This window comes from Ascaphus truei, chromosome 1 (genome assembly GCF_040206685.1).
Source record: "Ascaphus truei isolate aAscTru1 chromosome 1, aAscTru1.hap1, whole genome shotgun sequence".
In the NCBI taxonomy this organism is placed as follows: domain Eukaryota; kingdom Metazoa; phylum Chordata; class Amphibia; order Anura; family Ascaphidae; genus Ascaphus; species Ascaphus truei.
The window spans coordinates 74604361-74627165 of NC_134483.1; the positions used below are offsets into that span (position 1 = coordinate 74604361).

The window sequence follows — 22805 nt, forward strand, 5'->3', positions numbered from 1 at the left end:
GCAATGTTGTGCTTTGTTTAACCCATTCATAGGGGGGACATTGAGAAGCAGGCCGGTCAAGAGAATTGTCATCATCCCCCATCAAGGATTTGGACAATCTAAGAACTTGATTGAAATGTTACAATGTAGTTTTTATTTTTTAATGCCTCAAGTGTTGACACATTAATATTTGCTTGAACTCTATGAAGTGTCTTTTTGAGCGCCTGGTATCCTTCTTTTCCTTTACCAATTGCCATATACGCAAGTTGTGAGATAACTTGAATTGTGGGAAACCTTGGCAGCTCCATTCCACATTGTCATCACCAATTGGATTCACTATTTTGTGCAGCAGCACTGTATGTATGTTCATCACTTTTAGAGCACATTTGTAATATATAGGTCAAGCGCTGTTTAGTTTAGGGTGTTTTAGCTAGTTTTTCTCAAGAATAAACAGGAGACTCACAAATTAAATAGGGATAAATTAGGGGAATCCTTGATTGATGGAGTAGGATTTAGGAGTGCTTGTAGACAGCAGGCTTAGCAATAGTGCCCAAAGTCATGCAGTAGCTGCAAAGGCAAACAAGATCTTATCTTGCATTAAACGGGCAATGGATCGAAGGGAAGTAAACCCTTTATAAAGCGTTAGTAAGACCACACCTTGAAAAGGGTGTACAATTTGGGGCACCACTCCTTAGAAAATACATTATGGAACTAGAGAAAGTGCAGAGAAGAGCTACCACATTAAAAAAAGGGGATGGATAATCTGATTTATGAGGAGAGGTTAGCTAAATTATATTTTGTTACATTAGAAAAGAGGCGTCTAAGAGGGGATATGATAACTACTGTATATAGAAATATATTCGGGGACAGTACAAAGAGCTTTCAAAATAACTATTCATCCCAAGGGCAGTACAAAGGACATGGGGTCATCCCTTTAGGTTGGAGGAAAAGAGATTTCACCAGCAACAAAGGAAAGGGTTTTTTACATTAAGGGCAGCTAAAATGTGGAATTCATTGCCATGGTAGATACAATAGATATGTTCAAACACAGGTTGGACATCTTTTTAGAAAGGAAAGGTATACAGGGATATACCATACATAGCCTAGTGCTCCTGGCTATGTGTTTCCTGGCCCTAGCACTGTAAGTACTGGTAAGGAGCAGGCAGTGTTAGGGTTAAATCACTCTCACACAGGCCAGCATGTGAGCTCCCCTAGCAAGGTGTTAATTTGTATCGGTTTCCAGGTACAGCCTGGAAACCATGGGAGCATGTGCCGGGGAGGGGGAGAGGGGAGGAGGGAGGGGAGGGAGGTAAAGGTGTTCACTGGAGGAGTGCTGCCCATTTTACCGGAGCCCAAGAGTGGGACCCTCCTCTGGTTTAAAAGATGGCTCCCTATCAAATTTAGTGAGTTCCAGTTTAGCCTGCTCCTTAGGGACTGGGTAATATTTCTACCCTACCCCATCAGGGGGTAGAGTGGTTGAGAATAGCCCAGGGGACTCAAGCTCCTGGGGGCATAGTCAAGGAGTGATCACCATGCAAGCTGCGAGGGAATTATTCTATGCAGTGTGATAGTACTTCTCTTGCATGAGATGGAAGGATCAGGACTGGCCTGCCAATAAATTGTTGAACTGTTTCATTTCCTGGAGTGTTAGTTTATGGAAGGGATCCTGTGGAGAATACCACTGCCCCTGGCAGAGCTCTGCTGGAGGGAGGCGCTGCACAAACGAATCAAAAGCCTGTCCTGTTACGTACTCCCTCTACCATCTGCGGGGACTCAGACCTACTGAGAGACTGCAGGTGAGCTACACAGCACCACAGTTACAGCATGTAACTACAGATCTCCCTTAGGGGGGGGATAAGGGTGTTACACAATTAAGTAAACATGGGAAGGATGTTGATCCAGGGAGTATTCTGATTGCCAATTCTTGGAGTCAGGAAGGAATTAATGTTTCCCTTTATGAGATATTATTGGATGATATTTCACTGGGTTTTTTTTATTTGCCTTCTTGTGGATCAATATACTTTAAGTAGGGATATAGGATAAAGTATCTGTCATCTAAATTTAGCATAGGTTGAACTTGATGGACGTAGATTCTTTTTTTTCAACCTTATTGTAACAGGGACTTATCCCTGTTTAAATAAAGCAGCCTCAGAGCTTTGAGAATGCAGCAGAGACATCGTTAATTGCAGCCACTCAATGAACTGGTTTCCATCTGGACTAATGAGAGCTCTGTTAAAAGCCTCATGTGAGACACAGGATATTCTTTAGCTCACATTTGGGCTGACATAAGGAGAAGGAGGACTGACAAGAGTTTTTCCTGAGCATACAACGATGCTGACAGAGGAAGAACCTGACTATTATTACTGGGTGCGGTTTGACTGCAAAAGCCTGCAGCTGGAGAACCGGATAAGACTTTCTTATACATTTGCTCCCTGAGAAAGATGATATATGTTTTTTGGGCTGGGAACTGGCTTAACCAGCCAGCCACAGCTAGATAGGGCATATACAGTACTGTCTAGTTATTCTCCAAAGTGGAGTAGGTTTTTCTTTTAAGTTATGTTTACATTGTTTAAAGGAAAAGGCAATAAAGCCGTATATTAATTTCACCCTAAAACATTCTCTATTTTCATACCTCTGCACCCATCTGTTACACTCATCTACTACAGTATGTAACTATGGCATTGACAGGTCAACATAGAAGCACAATCAACTTGATGTATTGATGCTTAAAAATTCTTATTATCAACTAAACAGCAACAGTCCTGTAACAAACCTCCCATGGTCAAAATACCTCCCATTGTCACAATTAACCAACCTCCTTAATAATATTGTGTGCAGCATGATTGCAAAGTTTCTTAATATCCATGTAAAACAAGATTGATGGATTTTAGGGTGTTCAGTAATGATACTGTTAAATATAATAAATAAACAAAGAAAGTGGAAAGGAAACGCGGCTCAGAGCTCCTACTTACACTTCTACTCCTTGCATATAAGGAATTGGTGTTCTTTTTCATGTTGATAATATTTTCAAACGTTATAAGTATTTCAGAAGTAGACAGTAGACATTCACCGACCAGCCACCTGAAAAACTGAAATAAAGCTAAAGGTTAAATGATTATTTTTTAAAGATAAAATAATGAGATCACAAATACAAAATGTGATTGATTATATTTAATTAAAAACAGTATGCCCATCATTATCGATTACGCTAAACACGGCTTAATAATCACTTTTATGTTGTTTCTGAAATAAACCAGTGCTAAATTAAATATATAATACAGGTTGTTTTCTTTTAATGCTATTTATATACCGTTTGCTTTTGGTTGCAGACTTCAACTCAAAAGTAAACACATCGAAGCATACAGAATGCTTATTGTCAAAAGTTCCAACAAAAACTTGTCATTTGCCTATAAATGCAATAAATGGGTCAGTTCATTTTATAAATTAGCTCTTTCTGCTCTGTTGTATATCACAAATTACATTATACGCAATCACCTAAATTAATTTAATACTGACCAACCTTAAATCTTGCCACGCAAAAGAAACATACCAATTGCCTGAACTCATGGCTATTGTCCCACACCCACAGTCACTCCTACCAACCATTTTGGCCAAGCACTATCATCCACTGTACTTATTGCCTCACCTGCGGTCTCTGTGAATCTCCCAATATACCACTTAGATTGGAAGCTCTCTTTTGTGTATCCCAATCACATACAGTCCTGAAAATATCCTCTTGTTTTGCGTTTTGCAGAAATAATCAATCTAAGAACACAAACTTCTAACTGTGTCTGTAATCTTGCAACTTCAATATATATTGCTAAGCAAAGGTACATCTTTAAGTGAGACTGTTTGCAAAGATAAAGGGATATTAGAGATTTTCCCTCTGTCTTCAAACACACTATACATAGGAGAGTCCAATAAAACAACATCATAGATATTAGGGAAGCCTTGTTTTTGTAGCTTAAAATGAATGAAAACATTGGAAAAAGCATTGCCTTTGCTGAATTACAAACCAGAAGATTCAAAGTCTGTGTTTCCCCTTTGAGAGATGATTTATTTAAGCCCTACAGCCCCAGGGACTAATTAAAAGAACATTGATTAACTCAATATTGTTTATAAAGTAAAGTAAAAGAAGAGATGCTGGACCACAAAAAGATTAGACAAAACAGATACACATTCTTTTCATAAAGAGCTGTGTAACTTTAACAAGTACTAAGTAAAATAAGGAATTACCATGCACCTTAAATTATATAAATTATGGTGGGTAAAAAAAGTGACAAAAACCCTCTATCGTACACTAAATAAAAATATCACTTGGGGCACATTCACGTCTCAGACAGGTCTGCAACCCAATCTTTCCCCATTATCTCTTAGCATACAGTGCTTTAACTTCAGCTAGGGATTCTGGGAAATGACATGCAAATGACACACCTTTGGCTTCATGTCCATTTTAACATGGACCCCTGTAAGCTAATGACAGCAATACAACACAGCTTTTCAGCACAACCTGGGTTAAAGAGCATAGGCAGTAAACCTAGCCACAGACAGCTGTTTCGACCTTTTAGGTGTTATCAGTGTGAGAATGGTCATACTGGTTTTGCAATGTGAAGCTGTAATAGGTTTCAACCACACATTACACCTTAAACAAACTATGAACCTGATGTAGTCCTGTTTCTGATGTGGCACATTCATGTACATCTAATACAGTACTGTACGTCACTACTATGGCTCTTATTCTGTGATATGCAGTAGCACCAATCAAATCAATATGAGCCATGCTTATTTTTGCAAATGTAAAAAAAAGTCACGGGGGCTTAAAAATGCAGATTAATGACAAATATTCCTATTTTGAATAAATTCTTGCCAATAAATATTTCAAGTGTTGGCGACAACTTACGTAGGGGTCTATTCACTAAACTTCAGCAATAAAATGGCAACATTGTGTTGGCATCTTCCTACTGCACGATGTGAAATTCGTTTAAAAATGGTATTCACTAAAGCAAATCGTATTTCCCATACCATTTTTTTTTTTTAAAAAGTCACATACCGCACAAGTTTGTAGTTGCATTACAAGCAAAATGACCTGAAATTGCGATTTTGTTCCAGAGCCTGAAATAGGGTTTCTGTGTGGTGGAGGAAGTGGTGTTCCTAACTTCATTTAATAGGTTTCTCCAGTTGTATATATATCCCCTCAAACCTCCCTCCAAATAAATTAGGGAGAGATGCCTGTGCTCAAAAATGAGCATACCTGAGGTACCCTGGCAGATATGCTAATGTATATGCAAAGTATATCCTTAACCCCAATCAGTTTAAAGACCCTTGTAATGAAGGGGTTACCAGTGTCAGACCCAACAGGATTAGAACCCACAACTTCCACTATCATGGGCAAATTCTTGCATGGTGGAAATTCAGCTAGTGTAAGGTTGTACTGTGTTCACCCATAGAAGAAAAACGATATATCTCACAACAAATAAAAACAAATGTAGGTTAAATAGAATGATGGCTTTTAATAGCTGGCTTGATATTATTGTACAAGGGAATAGCAAGCGTTGAGAACTTCTTATGGCCCTTTTTAGGCAAATAGTAACACTTGCCTAAACACAGATCTTTATAGGGTCTAAAAGTTGGCATCAAGTGACTTTAGTGGTCCTGAAAACTTGCCTGAATAAAGGACTTGGTGGTCCTGAAAACTTGCCTGAATAAAGGACTTGGTGGTCTTGAATGCTTCCTATTCTGTTGCAATATCAGTTAGTCATCTTTCCCGACATTTAAGAATTATTTTCGCTCACTCATTTCTCTTATCTCATTTGGCTCTCGTACTTCCATAATTCATCTTCCACTTTATTGATCAGTCTTTCTAGATGGAGTGATCACAGCCAAAAAACCACCTGCACTGCATAGCGAAAAAGCTGACAGCAGGAGATTTGGTTTGGAGCAATGCCATGCTTTCCCCCTATGGGTTAACTTTAAAAGTGGCTTTTCCTCCAAGATTGCTTGCTAGCGTGTCAGCGAAATCTAGAAAATGAGGCCAGCTCTTCCTACAGACTGTATTTCATGTCTACTTGGTTCTATTCTTTTACTGTGTCTTACTGAAATATAGGGATGATATTATTTTTTTTTAAACGGGATCCACCATATGCACCTACGATTTTCAATATCCTTTCACTGGAAGGAAGAAGATAAAGAGACCAAGTTGCTGATTTCAGAAGTAGGATTTGCTGTTTAACAAATGAGTGGTAGGAGGTTCAGGATTTAATCTAAAAGTAATTTGCTGTTTCAGGATCAAGAGTTATTAATAATGCAGCCCTATTTGTGCACTAAAGTGCCGTTGTGCATAACAGGTAAGTGTCAGTAAAGTCTGCAGTGCATTGTATTGTTATTTGCTGAAAAACATGCAAGACAGATTTTGTGATATTTCAGAAGCTTCTGAAAACCATGACATTACTTCATATCAGTTCCAATGATATCACAAATTCACATCGCAAACATTCATGATGGAAACCACTGACATACGCGATTGCATAAAATGTAATACTAAAGTGAAAATAAATGTTGGTAATTCTGTGGGAACTGAATAGATACATTTTCTGGAAATGTATTCCCAGTGGAAAAAGAAATAATCTCGTCGTTAAAAAAATATATTGGTTAGCATAACGTCTATGACTGTTCATGGAACACAGTTCTTCCTGACCCTTTAGATCTTTCATTTCATTCCATTGTGATAAATTAGGCAAACTCTTCGCTGAAATCAAAACTGTTTGCCTCAGTATCAATATGCTCCCAATCCTTTTATGCAACTGGAGCACACAGACTTTTTTCAGTTTGTCTAGTATTCAGTTTGTTGCAAATTCAACCTAAAATGCCACAAAATGAGTAGGATTTGTATTTCTAAATTTTGTGTTATTTTTAAAGCTATTTCAAATAAATCATTTTGGAGCTCATATGTATTGATGTGACTGTAGTTAATGGAAATGAAAGGCATTGTGTAGAGAGTTTCAAAGGGAAAGAAATGCATTATAATGTATGTCTTATCATCATTGTATTAAGGCATTTACATTAGTGAGCAGTTTGAATGAGTTGTTACAGTAAATGAAACAATAAGAGGACTGCGGAAGGAGTTACATAATGACATATTCATATCATGCTGCTTATGAATGAGTAGATTTGTATATTAAATTCAAGTCTGGGGTGGAGAATGATCTGCATAAAATATTGAAAAAGTCTACATGAAAGTGTCCGTTTTACATATAGAGCCTCGTAGGTCTTAGTGCTTAGAAATGAGATGTTCCCGCTCATGCGCATGGGGGGATACATTCTGGTGTAATGGTAACAGGGACAGAGCACAAACTTTACAGTGTCTGTGCCAATCTTTTTTATCCATCAAAATGTGTTCTACATGTATTTACATAGTGGTTCTATACATAAATGTTAATTATATTATTTTCCCTGTCATGTATGTATGTCTTTATTTATATACTGTAGCACAGTGCTAGTTTGACATAATAAATTCCTTAAAAATCCGTAGTACCTTGGATCTTCCATTCATATCTTTGCTCAGGATTTCGTTAGACAGGTTTTCCCTGACTCAGGAGCACCGGTACTAAACTGCAAGTATTTTGCTTAATCTGATATACTTGAGGTGTGCAGCAGTGTAACATTTTTTGTACTTTATTTATATAGCGCCATTAGTGTACATAGCGCTTCACAGCAGTAATACATGTGACAATCATCTAAATAACAAATAATACAAATAACAGATCGTGGGAATAAGTGCATCAGACACAAAAGTAACATTTCGGAAGAGGAGTCCCTGCTCTGAGGAATTTACATTCTAATTGGTAGGGAGAACGCACAGAGGAGGATTAATTGCAGATCAGAATGATCTTGTTATTCTTATAAACTGTATGCTGTGAGAGTTATGTTAATTTGTTAGATATGTTTCAATATTTGAAATGTATAGTTAGTTAGCGATTACTATGTATACTGTATATATAATTGTATATAATATTGACTGACTTGTTGTTCATTATATATGTATATATTGTAAAATATTGTTTTGATCCCTTATTATGAGCCACTTTCATCACGTTATACATTCAAATGTCTTCAATATGTGGTTATACTTTCCTAACAGGCTTATTCTCATTGTTATATATTACTTATTTCCTGTTTGCGTCCCAGGTATATCCACATGGAATACAACGTTGTACCACCTGCATGTTTTTTTGAACATTAAAATACTGAAACTTTGCTGAGTTTCTTTCCTAGCAAGAATATATCCTAAAACATGTAATAACAAAGGAGAGAAAGGGAGTAGGTGCTATGATACCTTTTATTGGACAAACAAGTAGTTGATATATTACAAGCTTTCAAGTCTCTCACCGTCCTTCATCGGGTATAGTATTAACGCAGAATCAGAAGATTAGATACCGAGTTTATAAAAGGTATATCAGGTTGCAAGGGATGTAGAGAATAAGTGAGTCTTATAGATTGGGTGCTGCCTTCTACTTTTTTGGTGTATTTTTCTGTGCACACAATTTTGGGGGGCAGGCACCTGTTACCTCTCTACGTTATTTTTGCCATTTAGGTGGTCTTTTCTCTTTTTTTAATCCTGAATAAAATAAATGTATAATTTTTGCAAGTGGAGAAACTGTACTTTTGTGTTAGTACCTGAATGCCGACTATTCTTACGTCTTCATGCATCCCTTCACTATGAGAACATGGAGTTTTTCCACTGTCATTTTCCACAACAGGACAAAAACATACAGTAAATGTTTATGTCAAACAAGAATATAAAAGTGAAAAAAAGAATGGGTTGAAGGAGTGGCTCAGTGAGTAAAGACACTGACTTTAGCTCTGAGCTTGAAGCCACCTCCTGGTTCAATTCCTGGTGTCAGCTCCTTGTGACCTTGGGCAAGTTACTCTATCTCCCTGTGCCTTAGGCACCAAAAACATAGATTGTAAGCTCCACAGGGCAGGGACCTGTGCATGCAAGATGTCTCTTTAAAGCGCTATGTAAAACTAGCAGCGCTATACAAGAATATACAATTATTATTATTTACTTAATTAGCATATGTGCCTCTTGGTTGCAGTAGGTTAAGGCCCTATCAAGACATGCGTTTCCTGTGATCCTCATTTACACACATTATCCCAAGCAAAACGCGTTGAATTATTTGTGTACATATTGATTTAAAAAAAACATTACTTCACATGTCTAATGCTACACTTGTTCGTTCAGTTTATATTTTATTATTTTACACCATACTTGATGTACACATTAGGCCACAAGTATTCAAAAGTGATTTATTACTGTCTCTAAGTTAGATACACAAGCTTCCTTGTGACCAACTAAAGAGGTGCAACATGTTTACTGAAGTTCAACCCAGATGAAATGTGTATTTCCTTCCACAAAAATGTTGCACAAATCATCAGACTTCGCAAAAAACATTTGCCAAGCATTAAAAGTCTCGGCATGCAAGATCACATGGCTTCACGCGCGCTCCCGCACGGACCCTGCGCATATGCAGGCCTACGCCTATCAGACCGGCACCCGCTGCCAAAACCCTAGAGTTGTGCATCCTCACGCGCATTCCTGCACAGCCCTCGCACACGCTAGGGGCTTCCCCGGGTAGAACGGCACCCTCAACTCACGCATTGTGCACCCCGGACGTCCCCAGAAGTTGCGGGGATAGCCTCCGGATCGCATCGCGCATCATAGGCACGCGCGCGATGCACCCAAGCTCCATGGCAATAGAGCTTATCAGCTCCATCACCATCACCTGCCTCCCCCACCACATACAGTATTTATCACCTGAGATCCGACTCCAAAAGACTGTTCACGGTCCCATGGTTCAACCCCTCATCCTTCTGTAACTGTGCATCTCACAAGTGGAACAGCCTATCAGAGACTCTCAATCCCACCTCCAGTTTAAGTTCTTTCAAGACTTCAGCTGTCTCAAATTTTAATCTGGTCTGTAACTTTTAATCGTTTGTTAAATACGCTCATAACATATATTGTCCCCAACTGTCCATGAAATGTTTGTAAATATAATGTGTAATAATAATAATGTATTAAATAAACACACAGATACCCAGCAAGCTCTGAGAAACCCCCCCAAATTACCACAAAATATATATATATATGTGTATATAAGTGTCAAAAGTAGTGCTACTGGGCGTGGCTAATTGTATAAAACAAGAAACAAAGAAGTCCAGACCAACATCCAATGTGACAAAAATACACAGTGAAATATCTATATATCTCTTGAAAAAGGGTCATTTAGTTAACCCTTTGGCCAAAGCGTATAAGCCTGCGAGCCACTTCTAAGGCATGACCACAATATCGCAGGTCCTAACACTAACTGATTAAAATCCTTAATTACCTCTATAATTTGAGGAAAGATGGTCCTGGCATTTAAAGCTTGCCCCTCCCCACTGTCCATGTAAGCAGGTTTCCTTTTCATGCAGCTGGTTGCGACAGGTTCAATGCCAGGACCATCCTGCTTGAAACATATCGCCCTTACAACCAATTCAAAATGCTACAGCTACAATAATAATCTGCTTTTCTAGACCCATCTACTTCTGAATTCTTTACAGAGGTCTCTCTGTTGACTTCCTATTAATCCCTGTATAACTACAAATTATACATACTACAAATTATACATACTACTACATACTACATCTGTAGTTCCCATACAGTCAATATTTAACTTTTACTTGGCTTCCTAACGTCAATAGTAAGGGACAAAAACATGTATATATAAGGTAGGATCAATAGCAGTTAGCTATCAGTGAAAAATCCAGGAGAAAAAGGTCATCAAATAAAGGACATTAGTAGCAAAGGTTGGTCAGTTTCCTTGACATTTTGGTTGTATTTATTGGGCACCGTTTAATAAGGGAACACTAGTCTTTTTTTATCCAGTAACCTTTATGAGGCTGGATATATGCATTGTGTGTTGCATTAAAAGGATTCAAAGTAGACATAGTAATGTAAATTATTATATCTTCCCAGGCCTAGTGACTAAAATGAAGTTAATTACCTTGGGTTTCATTGATGGGTTGAATAAATAAAGTGTTTACTGACAAAGGCTAAAATTCGTAAGTAAAGAAATAACCAATTTGTTGAAACACCGGCCAGCAATGCTGTGCAAAGCAAAATATAACTACTGGAAACACAATGGCTCAATAGAAAAACACTATTTCTACCTCTCATGTCTTACTATAAAGTCAGGAGGTTTCTATTTCTGAACAGTTACTGCGGCTGCAGTGCACCAGAAAGTCGGTATGTTGTGCTCCTCTAAAGTACATTTTCCATTTAAATATAAAAGTAAAACATTGTTATGTTGATGCCTACAAACATATATATTTTACATTTTAATTCAATCATTCCTAGAATTGACTTCGTGCTGTAGTGTGCCATCTGTATTTCATGTTGACGTGTCAGGAAGTCATTTCATGTATATTTAATGGTTTGCTGAAGCTGCAGGTTATTTTGTATGTTGATTTTCCAAACTGCTTGACTTGTCCAAACAAGAACAACTTAGTAAGCTGGAAACAAAGCACGGAGTTCTCATGGTAGATATTTAATGGCATAATATTTCAGTACAATGAACTCTAACGTCATGTAAAAAGGGACAGCTTAATGCAGTAACATATTCTACGTGCAATGTATTAACCCATGTACAGTATGCTGGACGTTCCATCATCACATTGCTCTGTGTTAGGCTATGAAATGCGTTGGTGGCCGGCATATCATTGAAGAGAATAACATTGCTGACAAAATATAGTACATTGTAATAAGAATGTTACTAGCTAGAAGAATTCTCTATTTTAAAAAATAAAATTATTATTACAATGTTAAGTTGAATTTTTTTTAGAACTCATATACTGTAAATTCTTCATTCAGCAACTCCTTTTTTAATTAGTGCAGAGTTCTAAAAATCACTTTGATCTTGGAGAACACAGTTTACCTTATTAGAAACTTGATTAGAAATGTGGGGCTATGTATCAAATTTGCTCTGGTGCAAAATCAGGGCAGAAGTATAGCACCAGGTGTATCAAATAATTTCATTTCTATTAAAATAATAGCAATGTGGTGCTGGTTTGGTTTTTTTGTAAAATTATTTCATCAAATGTGCGCAAATTAAACTATAATACTATTTAGTTAGTTTTTATTAACTGAGACAAGCTCGGCTGGAACAATATCCAGGTCAGTATTTTAGAAAATGTGACCATATCTGCTCTGGGTACAAGATGTCTCCAGCTGTGACTTACAGTACAGATGTAACAAAGCTTATTCTTTCCAGCACAGTTTTGTTTCCCAATGCTGAAGGGGGATCCAGTTCGGAAGCATGGACCACCCTCAGCGCGAACTTGTCAGACACTGTCTCCGGAGTGACGGGTTTTTCATTTTTTGGCCCGGCTCAGGAGTCTGAGTGTTGCTACAGCACACAGATCTCTAGAGACCACTCTAGAGTGGAATAAAGTGGAGACCAGTGGACCAGATCTGTAGTTAGTATACTCCTGGTATCTGCCTAAGTAGCCACAAGTACCATCTCCCAAACAGAGCCTCTCCCCGTCCTGCTATTCATAATGCTATCCCATAGTGTTTCTTGTGCTATATTTAAGTGTTATAAAAGGGTCTAGATGTAAATTAAATGTCATTAACTGTTAAACACTGTTACTGAACAAATCTTGCCTCAGTGATAGGAGAGAAAAGCAAAGTAAGAAAACTATGATAATAATGATAATAATAATAATAATAATAATAATAATAATAATAATAATAATAATTCTTTGTTTGGTTATTGTGTTTTATCTTCATCAAATCTTCCCAGTCAAACATATAACAAACAAGCAAGAAATGCATGTGTGTGTATATTTATACCCAGGGCAGCTGACGGCCCCTTCTCCCCTTATTCATGTTTATGAAAAATGAATGGTAAAAATAAGTAATAAGCAATGACTGATGGGCATAACTTTTAGCTGAGTTTACTTCTAAGTAAGGATTATGAGCCATTATAAGTCAGTAAGGATGTGTTTTTGCAATAGTGTTTTGTTTTTGGTATTAGTTTGCACTCGGGTACCGGGTACCCGACTCGGGTTAAAGGGACCGCAGCCTTAGTTGAAGTCATTGATACTCAAGGGGGTACCACTAGGTACTGAATCTAATGGTTAACACTTTTTCACACATGAATACTGAAGGTTGAATCGTGTGTGGATAAATATTGAACAAGTACCATGTTTTTGTATCATTTGTTTGATCTGGTTATCTTTATCTATTATTAGGACTTCGATTAAGATCTAATAACATTTTAGGTTTGAAATTTGTAAAAATCCTAAGGGGTTCACAACCTTTTTCTCGCCGCTGTAGATATGCACCGAAAATTAGCACCCCTTTGCAGCCGGAGAGGAGAGATTTAGAGACTACACTTGCTGTTCTATACCGTGCGGTTTGATCTTGAACTATTTTTTGCACTCACCTCATACTCTCTTGTTCAGCTGCCATCACATTGTACCTTAGCATTATTTGCTTGTGAGGCTATCTTTGTTGCTTAGTTATTTAGGGCTTATTTTGTTCATTGTTTCAGGGGTATTGGGGTAAGGGAAGTACCTCTTGTTCCTTTTGGGACAAGAGGGAACGGGCCTGAGGAAGGGGTCTGTCCCCGAAACGTTGCCCCCTGTTCATCCCCATTTTTTGCCCCCCCCTCCCAACCCCTCTCCTTTTTTCTTTTCCCCATTCCCCTCTTCCCTTTTTTTTGCTAAATTTTTTAGTGTGCTTTATTCCATTTTGTTGGTGTCACTTTGCTCCTTGTATGTAGCTTGTGCATTTATTAAATACTTATTTGATTTGGCATTTCCCACTTTTTGTATATTTTTCCTATCGTCAGAGCGTGCTGGAACAATTAGTACTGTTTGTAATTTTTAGTGTTTAGGAGGATATTGGGTCCTTCTTGTGTTCCTGTGCACCCTGCATTTAGCATATATTATCAAATTCCGTGAGTGCTGTCTATCATTACTGTTCTTGTGAAAATTAGGTTTTGTTTCAGTTTCTATTTGGATTGCCTACTGTAACGCTTGATTGTGAGGAAACAAAGACACCCTCAGGTCAGCACTCGTTGTAGGTGATAGTGAAATGGTGATAGATTTAAAATTAAAATGCTTTAATTCTATTGGTTAAAATAAATGTCAAAATCGTTGAAATCAATAAACAACTGACAGTGGTAAAACAACACACATAACAGACAAAATTACAAAATACTATAACTGAAATCAGGGGGAAGGAAAGGTAGTGATCCTACCTGTCTGCTAATTAGCAGTAATGAACAGTCAACGACTAAATAGTCAGACCCCTGGTTCAGCAATAACAAGGTTTAAAAAGCCTGTAACATAAATACAGGTAACGGTGGACTGGTCATGCACAAATATATGCCAAAGAGGTTATACAAAATGTAATGCAATAAAGTGAGAGCTCACTATTAATAATACAGCTGCAGTGCCCTGAATTGTAAAACTGGCTTGGTAATGAAAAAGGTCCCCACTAAAGGGTTAAGGTAACCTAACTTGGGCTAAATGAGGTGGTAGTACGAATGTTAATGAACAGTGCACATAAGAGCTCACAAAATGTGATACTTAGCTCTGGGGCACGGATCTAGTCCGTATCCAGTTATAGCCCCCTAGTTCAAATGTGCCAATGGCTACCACTTAAGTGAGACCTAAACATATATGCAACATAGTAGCAATTATAACACTATTTACAAATCTCAATATTGATCAAACTTGCTGATAGCTAGAAGCACAAGAGCTTACAAAATGTAATATTCAGCTCTGGGGCACGGATCTGGTCCGTATCAATTTATAGCCCCCTAAATCAAAATGTGCCAATATAGCTTGTACAATTGTAGATAGCAAAGTGAGCAAACACATATAATGAGCTGAGGGGGAGGGAAGAGACATAAATGATGTAGCAATGATATATAACACACATATACTTGAGTATACAGGGTAGAGTAATTTCAAACAACCTGTGTCACTATCAAATGTATTCAGCCCTCGTCAGGGCTTTGCGCAGTAAATTGCCGCTGGTGTGGTAAATATACCTCCTCTATAACCCAGCAGGCAAAGGCATAATACACAATTTGAATTCTAAGCTGCGTATGGAGCTTGTGTCCCTTCTAGCATGTATCGGCACTTAGCAGTGCCTCTCACCCTCTGCCCGGCATGTAACCGTCATCGCGTGATGACGTCAGTCCTGTAGCCGCCTCCCACCTGACGCACGTTTCACTGAGGCGCTTTTTCACCTTTGAAAAAGCGCCTCAGCGAAACGTGCGTCAGGTGGGAGGCGGCTACAGGACTGACGTCATCACGCGATGACGGTTACATGCCGGGCAGAGGGTGAGAGGCACTGCTAAGTGCCGATACATGCTAGAAGGGACACAAGCTCCATACGCAGCTTAGAATTCAAATTGTGTATTATGCCTTTGCCTGCTGGGTTATAGAGGAGGTATATTTACCACACCAGCGGCAATTTACTGCGCAAAGCCCTGACGAGGGCTGAATACATTTGATAGTGACACAGGTTGTTTGAAATTACTCTACCCTGTATACTCAAGTATATGTGTGTTATATATCATTGCTACATCATTTATGTCTCTTCCCTCCCCCTCAGCTCATTATATGTGTTTGCTCACTTTGCTATCTACAATTGTACAAGCTATATTGGCACATTTTGATTTAGGGGGCTATAAATTGATACGGACCAGATCCGTGCCCCAGAGCTGAATATTACATTTTGTAAGCTCTTGTGCTTCTAGCTATCAGCAAGTTTGATCAATATTGAGATTTGTAAATAGTGTTATAATTGCTACTATGTTGCATATATGTTTAGGTCTCACTTAAGTGGTAGCCATTGGCACATTTGAACTAGGGGGCTATAACTGGATACGGACTAGATCCGTGCCCCAGAGCTAAGTATCACATTTTGTGAGCTCTTATGTGCACTGTTCATTAACATTCGTACTACCACCTCATTTAGCCCAAGTTAGGTTACCTTAACCCTTTAGTGGGGACCTTTTTCATTACCAAGCCAGTTTTACAATTCAGGGCACTGCAGCTGTATTATTAATAGTGAGCTCTCACTTTATTGCATTACATTTTGTATAACCTCTTTGGCATATATTTGTGCATGACCAGTCCACCGTTACCTGTATTTATGTTACAGGCTTTTTAAACCTTGTTATTGCTGAACCAGGGGTCTGACTATTTAGTCGTTGACTGTTCATTACTGCTAATTAGCAGACAGGTAGGATCACTACCTTTCCTTCCCCCTGATTTCAGTTATAGTATTTTGTAATTTTGTCTGTTATGTGTGTTGTTTTACCACTGTCAGTTGTTTATTGATTTCAACGATTTTGACATTTATTTTAACCAATAGAATTAAAGCATTTTAATTTTAAATCTATCACCATTTCACTATCACCTACAACGAGTGCTGACCTGAGGGTGTCTTTGTTTCCTCACAATTATCCTGTTCTCTCCCCTTATTGCACCGTTGTTTATTTCGTTTTATTATAGGCTGATGCGAGGGTCCCTCATCCCCTTCCCTTTCCCCAAACATTGTATTACTGTAACGCTTGCGCTGCCCACGAGCAAGACAGGGCCCCGGTACTGAGGTGGGGAAGTAGCAAAACACGCACCCACAGCAGCGGAAGCGTGCCTGGCAGGCGGATTGTTAAACGTAGCCGGGTCTGGGTTGGAGAGAGAGGGTTAGTCGATACTTGCCGAGGTCTTGGAGTATAGAGTTCAGAATATTCAAAGTCCGTTAGGCGTGGTCCGGGGTTGGAGAGGTCAGAATAGTAGCTGTCCGTATAGCCGTGGTCTGTGTTGGAGAGATCAGCAGAGTCAAGGGTAAGCCGGGGTCAAAAGCCAGAGAGAATTCCAAAGACAAGCCGGGTCGGTACACGAACGGTTATCTGCAAGGAAACACAGGACAAGGAGCAGGGCACAATGGACGTAGGAGCTCAAGGCTACAAGAGGTTATGCTCAGCAAAGCAGGAAGGGAACTGCAGGGTATTTATAGCACACAGGAACCAGTAGCAAGGGAGGCGGAGCGGAGGCGCGGCCTCCGGAGGCAAGGATGAGCTGCAGGAGACAAGTGGGCTGTAAGTACTTGCCACACAGCTGGGGAGCAGTGCACGACCACGTGTGCGCGTCGCGCATGAGAGAAGCACGGCGCGTCCGAGGGGGCGGAGCTAAGCTCCGTGGTCCTCTAGAAGAGCTGCGCGTGCGTGCGCACTCTGTAAGCAGAGCGGGGGTGCGCGCGCGCGCTGGTGCTAGAGTAGAGGTCTGTGCGGTGACAGGGAAGGAGAGAACACGGCGCAAAGGACGTGTTCCCCGGTTCCTTACACCTAAACAGTTACGGGCCGGTAGTCTACAATAACCCGAAAGCGTTCCCGGGACCCAGATTCGGGGGATCCCGACACTTAACTCATTCACGAATTTCAGATTCCAAACCCATGAATGTGCTCATCCTTACTAAAAAAAAAAAGTGCTGCTCCATAGAACAGATTTAGTGCTGGAAGACAGTAAAACCTAGATTGCAAGGCAATAATATCATTTTATTTTGAAGCTAGCAAAAAATTCATAACAGCAATTATGACTAAATATGTCTTTCAAGATTCCAATATCCAAATACACAGGATTAATGAAAACCTTGGGCCAAGATAAAACCAATGCTAGCTTAGATTGCCTATAAATTCAAATAGCATGCTTATAATGTACTTTAACAGAAATCCTTAACTTCGCCAACAGATTTCCATAAATACAGTACGCATTACATTTCTCAGGGAGCTCAAATGTCAACTTAAATTCCTTTAATACATTTTTTTATTACAGACTTCTGATTCTCTGAATCCCATCACTTCTTACGTAATGATCAGGATCTTTGCCCAATTTCACCTTTGTGTCCTTCTGCTCACGCCTTTCGTGCATGATATTTCTCATTGCTATAAATAATGAATGTGTTTGTAGACTATACACATATAAATTCATACAATGTTAAATAATAATAAAATAATACTAAAAAAAAGTTTTATCGTGTGTGCATGTAGCTAGATGAACTAAACATTATTTGATAAATATATATTTATTCAAACGGTTTAATCCAATATCTTTCCCAACATAGTAAATACTGATCTGCACAAAGGAAGATCCAAAAAGGTCGCAGGGCCAGATTGACTAAACCAGAAGACACCTTCTGATGCTGGAAGTAACCTTAAAGCACATGGACGTGAATAGCCCATAAGGTGTCTTCCAGCAGTAAAAGATGTCTAATGGCAAAAGACTGCTTATGGCTTGTGATCTCTACCCTTTGGCTGTCATGCTGACTTTCCTCTCGGGAAGGCAAAAAGGAAATACGGATGCAACTCAATTTACTTTCCCCAGAAGAGGGAGGTGACATCTGCCAAGCACCTGCAGTAGCTTTGTTTGTCTACAGGCTACTCACAACTAGAGATGGGTGAACCAGTCCAAATCCATTTCCCGGAATCTTCCCAAAATCCGTCTGCAGATTGGGCACAAAAATCCATGTGGATCAATCCAAATCCGCCATTTAATACAATCCAGATAGATTTTTAAAAATCCACACACCAATTAATCTGCAGAGAGAGATTCCGCCCCCTATGGATTAATCCGTTTCCGGATTTTTTAACAATTGGGCCATTATCTCAGATTGCCCTGTGAAATAAAAAATCAGAAATGGGGATTTACCTTTTTGAGGCTGATCCGCTGGTTTGGGGATTTCCAGGGAAACGGCCAATCCGAAGTGGATACAAATCCGCGATCATTTATTTCTAGCATTAAAACATGAATTTCCTAATCCCTAGCTCAGTGTTTCTCAACCGGTGATTTGCAGTACCCCGTGGGTATCAAAAACTTGCCACAGAATTCACCATTCTTCCAGAGCAGGGAGAAAGAAGAAGGGCTACTAGGGGGCTTGGCAGATTCCTCTATCCTGATGGGATTATTTTTTTCCCACTTACATTTTTGTTGATTTTTCAAGCAGAGTTATACAGCCATGAAACAGTAGAGGGTGGGTGAGGGGGGCACATAAAAGATAAAGGGGGCTAGGGGGAGTGGGGAGTGGGGAGGGGGAGTGAGGGAACAGCACCATGGTGAATCAACATTTCTTGATACTTTACACAGTTTTAATATTGAATGGTATGCGTGGGCATTGCGGAGCCGTTTCTCTATCTAGTATCTAATAGGGCGTCCAACTCTAGGGGGTTTGGATAGGTGAAAAGAAAACATAGTGGGTAGCCTACAGGAGGGTGCAGGGGAGATACCTGAACAGCCCTTGGCCGAGCGATATAATTAATTGATCCCATGGGGCTACAGGCTAAGAGAACCCAGGTCAACATGTGGACTACCGGCGTACACTATCCAGGGCAGCCAACCCTTCTGGAAGTTGTAGTATGTGTCGTTCAGGAAACTAGTCAGTTTTTCCATCATACATATAAACCATACCTTGTCTCTAATGAACAGAATTGGCGGTAGCTTGTCCTGTTTTCACAGGCTCGCTATGGTACATCTTGTTGCTGTAGTAATGTGGGATATTAACTTATTTTCACCTCTTGTGTGGTCTTGGAGTGGTTTATTCAGCAAAAACAACCACGGATCTAGGGGAATATCTGAACTCAGGATCTGCTGGATCCAGGATCCCACCTGTCTCCAAAGGTCCTGCACTCGGGGGCAGGACCACCCCATATGTAGGCAGGAGGCTCCTTCACCGCAGCCCTTGGGACACAAGGAGGAGTAGCCTGGGACATATTTAGAAATATTTTCGGGAGTGTTGTACCATCGAGTCACGTGTATGTGTTTTCTCGAATAGTTGAGAAAAAGAGCTTTTAGCTACTGACTCGAAAATCTCCTCCAATCTTCATCTTCTAGCTCCTGCCCCAGATCATTTCCCCATTTTTCCATGAATCCAAGCTTACCCTGGGGGTCTACAGTTGGTAGAGAGAATAGGCCGTACAACTCAGAAATCAACCTCTGGTGGGAGTCTGCTCACAGGCAGAGTCTCTCAAACAGAAATATAGGGCTTGTGGGTAGAACTTTAGCATAAAAGGCCCTTATCTTGAGATATTGGAAGATCTCACCCGACGGTATTCCACTGTTCTTTACCAGTTTGTAAAAGGGAGTAACCTTAAGGTCCTAGCTAATGTCAAAAAGTCTGCTGATGTTTGCCTGTCGCCATTTTGCAAGGATTTGTTTGGAACACCCCAGGGGAAAATCTTTGTTCCCAAAGATAGGGGTCATTAGAGAATTTGGGTTACTAAGCTTATATTTAAACTTAAGCCTGTCCCACAGTCTGAGGGAGTGTGAGACCGCCGACAAGGTGGGGAGTTTCAGAAGGCCTACTCGGGTTGGACCTATAAGGTGCGCCTCTAAGGAGACCCATATCCTAAGTAATGGGTTGGCATGCCAGGCTACCCATTGACTAGCTTGTGCTGCCCTGTAGTGCGAGAGAAGGCAAGGGAGTGCTTGGCCGCCTGCTCTGGTGGGTCTAGACGGCAACCTACGGTTAAGTCTGGGTCTCTTGTTATTCCAAATACATTTGGAAACTAAGGATTGTAGCTTGACTACATCTGAAGTTACGATGGGAATGGGGAGGGTTTGGAAAAGATAGAGCAGCCTGGGTAACAGATTCATCTTCACTGATTGGACTCTTCCGACCCAGGATATATTCAATTTATTCCATACCAAGAGATCTGCTTTTAGTACCTTAAATATTTTGGGATAATTAGCTTGGTAAAGTGAATCATAGTCTTTGGTTAAAAACACTCCCAGGTATTTCAAAGAGGATTGCTGCTACTTGAAATAGAAATTAAGTTTAATTAGTTTGACTGTCTCCTGCCTTAGATTGATATTTAAAGCCTCCGACTTACTGTTATTTATCTTGAACTCGGATAGCTTATTGAAAATGGATAGTTCATTAAACAGGTTTTGCAAGGTTGTTAGAGGTTCTGTTACCATTATAACAACATCATCGACGAAGAGGGCCAGTTTGTAAGATTGACCCCCCCCCCACACCTCTAGACCTGAGATGTTAGGGTTTCGACAAACATGTGCCACTAGAGGCTCCATATAGAGAGCAAAAATAAGAGAGATAGAGGACACCCCTGCCTCGTACCACTTTTTATCTGAAATTGGGATGAGGGGAAGCCTTGGCTTTTTACTTTGGGATTTGAAGAGGGCCATAATTGCTTTAAGGAAGATGCCCGAAAAACCGAAGGCCTTCAATGTTTCCTCCATGTATACAAAATCAATTTAATCAAAGGCCTTCTCTGCATCAAGGCTGAGCAACATGGAGTGGACATCCTTCTGAGCAGCCCAGGCCGTGAGGTCTATAATCCTCCTTATATTGTCAGCGGCGTGTCTGCCTGGGATAAAGCCCACCTTGTCAACATGGACCAAAGAGGGAAGAATCTTTAATAATCTATTAGCCAATATCTTGGAGAATTTTTTTATGTCTGTTAATTAATGATATTGGACGGTAGCTCCCACATGCTGAGGGGTCCTTCCCCACCTTGAGAATAAGAGAGATAGAAGCCTGCAGCATGCTTGTTGGAAAAGCAGAGTCTACCATAATGCGTTGAACAGCGAGAGCAGATGTGGGGAGAGAGAATCACTGCATTTTCTATAATATACATTTGAGAACCCATCTGGGCCCAGGGCTCTTGAAGCTTTTACATTTTTTATTACTAGTTGAACTTCTTCCAATGTTATTTGCTGGTTCAGAGCTTCTAGCTGAGACTCTGACAGAAATGGCAGATGAGCGGACTGGAGATAACTAGCTATTTTAGCCCCTGACAGGGCATCATGTAGCACTTTTTTATCATTATATAATTTAGAATAGTAATCTTGGAATTCTCCCACTATTGCTTTTGGATTTGAGGTTAAAGAGCCTGATTGTAGTCTAATTGAGTGGATATTATAGGAGGGGCTCTTGTTTCGTAACAGGAATTCCTCCCAAAGGGGAAGATGGTGGAGGTGCACAAGTGCTTCATGCGTTCCGGATGCTGGATCACTCTTCAAAAAGGATCATTTAATGAACGTTAAGCAACATCAAGTAAAAACAAGTCTTCTTAGGAGGAACTTTGTTTCGTAGTTTGGCTGCCAGGAGGGAATCTGCTTTATTAGCATCTTTGTAGAACTTTCTCTTCGACCAGTTAAGAGATTGCTCTGCTTTTGTAGTTAGAAACATATTGAGCTAAGCTCTAGAATCCTTAAGGGCCTGCAACGCAGCTGGGGACTGGTTGTTTTTATGCAGTATAGAAAGAGGGTCAATCTTGGCTTGGAAAAAGTCCATTTTAATCTGTCGTGCTCTCTTCCTACCTGAGGCCATATTATAACAATTTAATGTTTAGTATTTTAACGAGTAAACCGCTTATACTAAACCTTCAGGGAATTCCGGACGCGATGACCTCCCGGCCTTCAGCTCCGGACACTCAACTTCTCGGGGGAACCATTGACAAGGATGGATTCAGGGCTGGTGGGTTTCCACCACCCGAGGTGGGTCTGGAGGGAGGGTGACCCAGGCCTAGATTATTGAAAAAGGCTTCGCCGTTGTCCGGTTCCTGAGCATCTGTGGTCTCCCATTTTTAACTACCATGAGCCCAAAAGGACATATCCATCTATTTTTGATATTACAGTTTCTTAATTTCACTGTTACCTCCCAGAGATTTCTTCTTTTGGCGAATACAGCACCCTGCTCTTCTCCTTCTCCATCCCTGACAAAATCAGTATAGCTGAGGAAACGCGTAGAG

General features: G+C 39.9%; 1 protein-coding gene across 1 annotated transcript in view; it reads right to left on the reverse strand.

Moving 5' to 3' along the window:
* PDE4D (phosphodiesterase 4D) overlaps positions 1-22805 on the reverse strand; it is a 1562913-nt gene that overhangs the window by 1322156 nt on the left and 217952 nt on the right. The window contains exon 2 of the mRNA XM_075589581.1: positions 2952-3068. Coding sequence (XP_075445696.1) covers positions 2952-2993 — 42 coding nt within the window. The 5' untranslated portion in view covers positions 2994-3068. The remainder of the gene's footprint in view (positions 1-2951; positions 3069-22805) is intronic.